The sequence below is a fragment of the Chaetodon trifascialis genome, chromosome 6 (genome assembly GCF_039877785.1).
Source record: "Chaetodon trifascialis isolate fChaTrf1 chromosome 6, fChaTrf1.hap1, whole genome shotgun sequence".
Taxonomy (NCBI): domain Eukaryota; kingdom Metazoa; phylum Chordata; class Actinopteri; order Chaetodontiformes; family Chaetodontidae; genus Chaetodon; species Chaetodon trifascialis.
Window position 1 is genome coordinate 21,496,071 of NC_092061.1, and position 7,990 is coordinate 21,504,060.

At 40.9% G+C, this 7,990-nt stretch overlaps 1 protein-coding gene across 1 annotated transcript; it reads left to right on the top strand.

Moving 5' to 3' along the window:
* The first annotated feature begins 704 nt into the window (after positions 1-704).
* On the top strand, positions 705-7,595 carry LOC139331949 (palmitoyltransferase ZDHHC12-B-like). The gene is made up of 5 exons (XM_070963540.1): positions 705-1,070; positions 1,793-1,926; positions 2,392-2,481; positions 2,902-3,068; positions 4,066-7,595. The coding sequence occupies exons 1-5, from the start codon at positions 959-961 to the stop codon at positions 4,379-4,381; spliced, it is 819 nt and encodes a 272-aa protein (XP_070819641.1). The 5' UTR covers positions 705-958; the 3' UTR covers positions 4,382-7,595.
* The last annotated feature ends 395 nt before the right edge of the window (positions 7,596-7,990 follow it).

Sequence of the window (7,990 nt, forward strand, 5' to 3'; positions counted from 1 at the left end):
GCGTCTCTTCAAAAAGACCTCTATTAAACTGGGGTGGAGGCAGAAATCACAGAGGCAGACATCTGAAAACCCTCCATAAATAAAACTCAATCTATCTGCGTGGATAGATACCATCAGAGGTAAAAGAGAAAATGTGTTTGTTTTGTATAATTTTAGTGAACTGATCCTTTAATGGTGCCCTAACATTCACATGCATACATTGAGGAGGAGGATTTAAGAGTTATATAACAGATTTACAATAGTTCTACTATATACCTCAAGCTGTTTCACAGTAATATTAGTGTCCGCACTGGATTACATGGAATAAGTGTTACATAAATACAAATGGGGTTAAATGAGCTGGGGGGAAATGTCAAATGTTTCGCTTGAAAGAAGTGAAATAAACATTTTTTAGACAGTATTAACTCTTTCCCCCCGATCAACAGGTCTGTTTCTCTTTTGGACAGATAAGAAATCAAAGACAACCCAGCTCTCTGTCTGTTCAGTACATTTACAAGAATATTTTGCGACCTTGAGAAGTTATGAAACTGCGACATTATGGAGATTATTTGTAAAGTAAAAGAGATATTTTAACGCAGTGTGGTTACACAATGAACAATGAACAATAAACTTTTTGTGTCGCTTTGCAACGTGGGGTCAGTATTGTAAATACTCGTTTGACTTTTTCGGATAGTGTCCATTCGCGTAGTTTGTCCTACGCAGCTGCCCGTACCAAAACAAGGAAGCGGCAACACCAGGATGGACAGAATGTTACCAGACAAAAAGATATTAAAAAACTCACCTTTACGACTGTAAACTAGCTGTATTACGTTACTGTATACATTCCACTTTCATGTTGTGGCATAGTTAAAACGTTTTAGTATGTTTTTTGTTTTTATTTCGTAATTTTAACCTCCCTAGCTATGTTGTTAAAAACTACAAACGAGGCTAAAGAGTTAGCTAGTTAGCTGCGGTGCTAATGAAACACATTAAAATGGTGCAGAGCATGTTTCGGAGCGGGTTTCTGGTTCGGGCCACACACACCCTGCTCACCTGGGCCGTGACCCTCATACTGTTCCTGCACAACACTGGTAAGTTCAATGAAAGTGGGACACCATTATACATGTGTGGCGCTGCCGGGGGCATGCTTCCCCACTGGTATTGCTCAAATGCAAAACAGTATCTTAGCTGTTTCAGGATTGTCCTTAACATTCAGAACACCACTATGTGCACCTGAGCTGGATATTATTTATGCTCTGTGCTTCATGTTGTTTGTCAGCAAATAAAGGGACAGAAAGAAAGAAAAGATGGGACATACAAGGCATCACTAAGGCTATGGGTGTGCTTATGCCATGGAGGTGCAGATTATATCTATTAAAGGGATACTCCAGTGATTTAGTATGGCACATGAACTGGAAAAGGTTATTGACTCAAAAGAGACAGATCTAACAGCAGAGGCCAAGGCATGCTGATTTTTACTGTCTGGTATCAGTAAAGCTCCAAAAATACAGGATCCTACATTTTCCATAATGCTGTAGTGTCTTTCATTAGATGCCATCAGGGATATTTTTCAGACTGAGACGTAAATTTATTACAAAGAGGTAAATTGTTGTACAGTTTAACACAATTTTCTGAACTCATTTGACTGTTCCAGACCACATTATGCAGCCGTACATTAGACTTAATATTGCATGGAAGCACCAATAATCAAATTCCAAATATAACTGCCTCAGTTCCTAGAGTCTGAGAAAACATCATATTTGATTGGACTAGTTAAACTCTATTGTTGTCTTGTGTGTGTTTGTGTGTGCAGATTTGCGGAAGTGTGAGGAGCGAGGGGAGCTGCTGCTGCCGGCTCTGTTCTTCCTCCTGGTTGTGCTGTCGGTGCTGTTATACTTTGCTGTTTCTCTGATGGACCCTGGCTTCGTCCTCACTGACACTGTCAAGGTGAGATTAACTAACAAAACCCAGACCACAAAAAACAAGCAGACACAGATGTCATTGAAAGCAAAAGTGTATTTCTGATCATTAATTGTACTACAGTGTTGAGCAGCTCACTCCCATGCCTCAAAAGCTGGAGCTTTCCACCAGGATGTAAAATCACCTGTGCCATTGTGATGTGGCAATGATGAGGCAAATAGTGCAACAATGATGTTATTTGACTAAAACAGTTTGAAAGTCTGTGGAAGTTGATTTTCATAGAGTCGTGAAACTGTTAAATATTGGCTGCCTAGCATGGAGGAACTGATCGATAAACCTGCACTGTCCTATAGAAAATGGTCAGCACAGACGTGAGTGTATGTCATTATTAGTGAACAGACTAAAACATGCAATGTAAGTCAAGGTCGCGGTGGATGGCATGTGCGTAGGTATATGTGTACATGTGTGATCACGTGAATCTGTGTTGTGCAGGGCGTTCAGGGGTCAAACGAAGAAATGGAGTCCATGATTCCTCAGTCTCCGACCCCTCGGCTGCGGCGCTGCGGGTACTGTCTGCTGCAGGTAACCAGCTGCTTCCTGCTGCCAACAGTCTTTACAGTCACATATATTTGTATAATATTTTGTTTCCTTTTCAACTCAAAGCCATATTTTCTTTTGGATTTGGATTTATTTTTGTAGTGGCTTACAACAATTATGCAACTTGACAACAGGGGGACAACAGGTCTTGTCACCCGGCTGCATGATGATTCAGATCAGTGTAATCACACTGAAACACACCAGACCTCAGAGGCAACAAGATGCATTAACAGAGATGTACGATGAACTGTACGAATTTGTGTATGTGTTACTACCAAATAAGCAGCAGCTTCAGGAAGCTCATTCTCTCAAAATAAGATGAATAGTCTGAAAGAGTTGTTAAGCTTTTCCTCAGTTATAAAATATCTCTCTTTCTCTTGCTCTCCTCAACTCTATTTCAAGCAGCAGCCAATGAGAGCGAAACACTGTCAGACATGCAAGTGCTGCGTTCGCCGCTTCGACCACCACTGTCCATGGATCGAGAACTGTGTGGGAGAGAGAAACCACCGCTGGTTCATCATCTACCTGCTGGTGCAGCTGCTTGCTCTGCTGTGGGCTCTTCACATCGCTCTGTATGTCTGCTAAACGCTTCCCCGTTTGTGCTCTTTAAGATAAATGGCCTTATCTGGTCCAATACTGCTGTCTAATAATGAGTCAGTGAAAAGTAATCACACGGTGACAGTGTACTCTGCTCTGAGGGTTTATCTGCACAACATTGGGAAACACAGGAGGTTTTCAGAACAGACTAGTCTCTGTTTACATTAGCCATGTTTCTCATGTGCAATTTGGAAGTGCAAGTGACCCTCATTTTAGAAATTGATCTTGCAGGCTTTAAGTTGAAGGACTTGAAGTGCTCTGAAGCTTGTTGTAGATTGTAGGTTTAGTGACACACACATCTCTCGGAGGCAGAAATTCAAACCTCAATGAGGAGATCCAGAGAACAACAAAGGAGGCAGTGTTGGCTGATGGGCATCCAAAGAAACTGAAAGTAACTCGAGGTACATTAATGACAGGTTAAGTCAGTTTATGTATTAAAAGCAAAACAAGTGGACCACAGTGCTGCAAGGATCTGAGGGCAAGGTTAAAAATCTGCAGTACAGATTTAAAACAAAACAGGTACATTTATTTCTTTCTTCCTGACCTCCAGAGGCAATGTTCAACACTGCATGTCACTGGGATGAGGCTTGAATGAGACTGTAAGGCGGTCTGGTGAGTCTGGCAGGCTATTTCGACTGTGCCGCCTTCCCAGTCTTGTGTTTAGGACCTTCACAAATGTTGGCCAGACCCCAAATCTCTTTCTCACCACACAACTGACGGCAGGGCCTTGGCCTCTGTGCAAGATGCCAGCAGCTATGAACTGGGCCAGATGGCAGTTGTGGAGCCATCTATTGCCTCCCTCACTGTGTCACCTGATGAGGTCTAGAGACCTGATGCTTGCTGTCCAGGGATACAGTGTGGCATTACAGATAACTTTGTAGTGGCAAGACATTGTTCAGGGCAGGGAACAGCTCTCAAAATAAACATAACCAGCAGTTGTATTTCTCTTTAATTCAAGTGTTTATCTTTCAGCTCTGGCATCTCACCCAGTGTCACATGGGAGCTGTGGTTCAGAGCGAACGGGTTCCTGCTGGCGGCACTGGGCATTGTTGGTGTTTTCTCTTTTGTGGTGGTGCTGCTGCTGGGCTGCCACCTCTACCTGGTTTCCATCAACTGCACCACCTGGGAGTTCATGTCACGTCACAGGATCTCGTACCTGAAGAACTGCGGAAACGAGGAGAACCCTTTTGACCGCGGCGTCTTCTGCAACCTGTGGGATTTCTTCTGCATCTGCAGGACGGTGGTGTGGGAGCAAATGTACAACAGAAACGCTCCAAATTCTGTCTGACCTACAACCAGGTGGTACATCAGCATCCAGACATGTTAGCATGCTAACATACTAAACTAACACACTAAGGTGAAGAACAAGGTAAATGTACCTACTCAACGTCAGCATGTTAGCATTATCTTTTTGAGCATGCTAACTTTAGCATTTATCTTACAGCACCACAGTGCTCTTGCACAGCCATGCAGAGCCACTAGCATGGCTGTGGTCTTATTTTCATTTAAAGAAGTAATCCAGACTTCTCCGTGTGGGTGTTTTGATGCATATCACACTCTCCCAACTCTCCTTTACAGTTACAAAAGAACAGAATTCTAATCAATTATCGTCGGGTTGTTGAAAGACAGAAAAAAGCCAGTCTGCTTGATTGAAACCCTTTTTTTCTCAGGTTTGGTCACCACTTTCTCTTCTGTAAATGTTTCTGTTGTTGCCTCATGAGAGTGGTGACCCCTCCATTACAACACTAATTGCCTTTATGTCCAATTAATGTTTTGTGCCTTTGGTTTAACGTAACTTGTTTGTAAGTAATTATTTTTAATCTTAAAATTTCATTTAACTGTGAGATAATCTGCACACAGAGAGCCAAATACTAGCAAACAATTATTTTACTGTTTGTTTTGTTTGTATTTATTGACAAGAGGACATTAAAACATTGATGATATGCATGTAGTTTATAGAGTACATCTGTACAGACTGACATTCCTCGTCAGGATGCTTCACATACATACATATAATACAATACTGACACATAAGTAACATGTAATATTCAGCAGCATGAACTTAAAGTGCTACAGCAGCTAAATCAACACCGGCCGCTTGTCCTGTTACTTTTTAATAATTCAGCTGACAATCTTATCCAAAGCAGGTTGAGGGTTCAGTATCATACTCAGGGACACTCAGGAGATCGAAACTTGTGACTTTTCAGTTTCAGGACAGTGGTGCAATTTCTTTAAAGAGCATCTTTAACACCCTGCTACAGCTTGGAACGCGGCTCCTTCACATAATCAAAAATACTCTCCAATCAAGAGCTCCCACCCTACCCTTCAACGCTCTGACAAATATATTTCTATTTTAGAATGGTGATCTACTGGGAAAATACTTTTTTGTTGCAGTACCATGAGTGGCCACTGGGACAAATTAGCAGCACGGCTGAGTGTCTGCCGCATGCAGCCATCATAACACAGCCATGATCTGAAGGCCCTGAGTGCAAAGTGTGTAGTTTAAGTTTATCAGTGAAAAATGGTTGTGATCTCAGAACCTGCCAAAACATCTGGAAAAAAAAAATGAGAGAGCAGGCACACGTCTGTCTTAGTTTTAATCAATGTGGAGGCCAAACGTTGGAGTTTGGCACAAGATAACGCAACAGATTGTTTTGGGTTGAGATGATGGATTTACTCAGTATTTCTGTGCTGTTGCATTGCTTACTGAAGGCTGCGACTGGATCAATTAAATGACTGTACATATAATTCACTCTTAAAAGTGCATTTCGTGTTAAGTTACTCTTTAAAGTGTCCTGTTTAATTTCAGAATATCAGTCATGAGCTTGAAAATATGCATCTTCCAGCTTTGTCCCTGCCGTCACGCTTCTTCCTCTTCTTTTATTGGACTGACATCATTAGAGCTCCGTATAACAGAATATGATTTGCTAAATTCAAAATACATACATTTTCTTAATATTATGGCTATATTAGAATCTCTATGGCTTCTTTTATACCACTAGCAATTACATGATTTCTAGTGCACAAGTTCACCACGGTGCCATGCACTTCTACCATTGTAACAGAAAACAGTTGGTCAGGAGGAGATTGATATGTGGGTGCGCACGTCTTTGCTACGAGGGAATGACTTGACAAATACATGACACGTTTCCATGTTGGATTTAACATCTTAAAAAAAGCTTGTAACCAGAAATTGGGTTAGCTTGTTTCATTTGTTTGGTCAAGGCAGTGGGCAAAGCCTGTCACAGTGATGCATAGAAAGGGCAGCACATACTGTACGTCTGAGGGACAAATATTGGAAATAAATTTAATAAGCAAAGGCCACAAAGCAAGCTGACTCTGCCCTCGACACACGGGATGCAGGAAGAGGCTACAACGGCTCATCAGTGGCGCCTCATCAGTTTGGAAGAATGAGATTTTATTTTACTACAACGTCTTGATTTTTTTTTTTTTAATTTCAGCTACATTTTGACACTGTTGGAATAATAAACTTGAATTTGATTAGCAGGAAACTAGTTAGCATCAGCATATTAACATCAACAGTGACTTTGCTAAAGGAGCTAGCCTAGCCAGGTAGCTAGTTTAGCTAGCTCGAACAGTTGGTTAGCGAAGCTGAAACTGGAAAGGTTTTGTAGGGTAGAGACTATTATAGCAGGACTGGATTTTTGAGACTGAGATGAATATTTGATTAAAAAAAATACAATAACATTCTTTTGGCTAACGTGCTGATACTGATCTATCTCCCTATCTGGACTCATACAATTCAAGACAATAGTGCTACAATAAAACCAAATTTGTTGAAGCTAATACTGGAAGTAATTCTTTGGTTTTTGATGAGACTGTCAGAAATGTTGGTTTAAACTCTGGTCGTTTGTTGAGTCTACTGATCTGAAACTTTTGTTGTGTTGTTAAAATTTTCCATCAAGTGTCTCAGTCAGTGTTGATGCAACTCCATGTTCCTCTTTGTGCCAATGTAGTTTTCCTTTGTCATACTATGTTGTCATGATTTGTGAAACATTTCCTCTTATCACATCACATAATTATGCTGTTTCTGACTGACGCACCAGCAACTGAGACAGCCAACACTGCTACACTGAGTCAGCACGATGTGTTAACTTTCAGGTAGGAAGGTATGACAATCACCATTTTATACATTTTTGAGGCAGCATAAGGCAGCTTACAGACATGCAGAGCTGACGACTGGTGCATCAGATGCAAAATTATGGAATCTAGCAAGAGGAAAGGTGACCGAAATTATGACATCAAATAGACGAACACTGGATTGGCAATGAACGATGCTCACTAACACTGAAAGCCAAGATATTTCTTCACAACCTCAAATCAAGTCAAATTATCAGTGTTGACAAAGTGTTCTACTGTAATTTAAGATTTTGTTTGCACTATTTTGTAAACCCCTGTATTGGACCAGTACATAGCAAATTGTCCTGTATTGGAGTATTGAGATGAAACTCTAAAATTATAATAAATAACGTTATAAACTCTTCAAGCATCCTTTTTCACATTTGTTTTATCTGTTTGTACATTTCACCTGACCAAATCTCATAACTCTAATATAAGAGGAGCAGGTGAGGGTAGAGCTGTATTACTGCAGGAACAGTCAGAAAAAAGCTTGACTGTCCACGGAGAATATAAAGGGCTACAATCGCTTTCTTTGCTTTGGTAAAACAAAAAAAGATGCTGCCTGGTCACTCGATCGATGATCGGCTGAGGATTGGATGACGGTGAGAACAGTCAGCAGAATCAGCCATGGGATCGTACGTCATGTCCTGTCTGAAAACAATTAAGCTGCAGAAATCCAAAGTGTTCGTTTGGTGGTGCTATTAAGACCAAGGTGGGAAACTTCCTTTAAGGGGTAATACAGTGAGATTTTTATTAT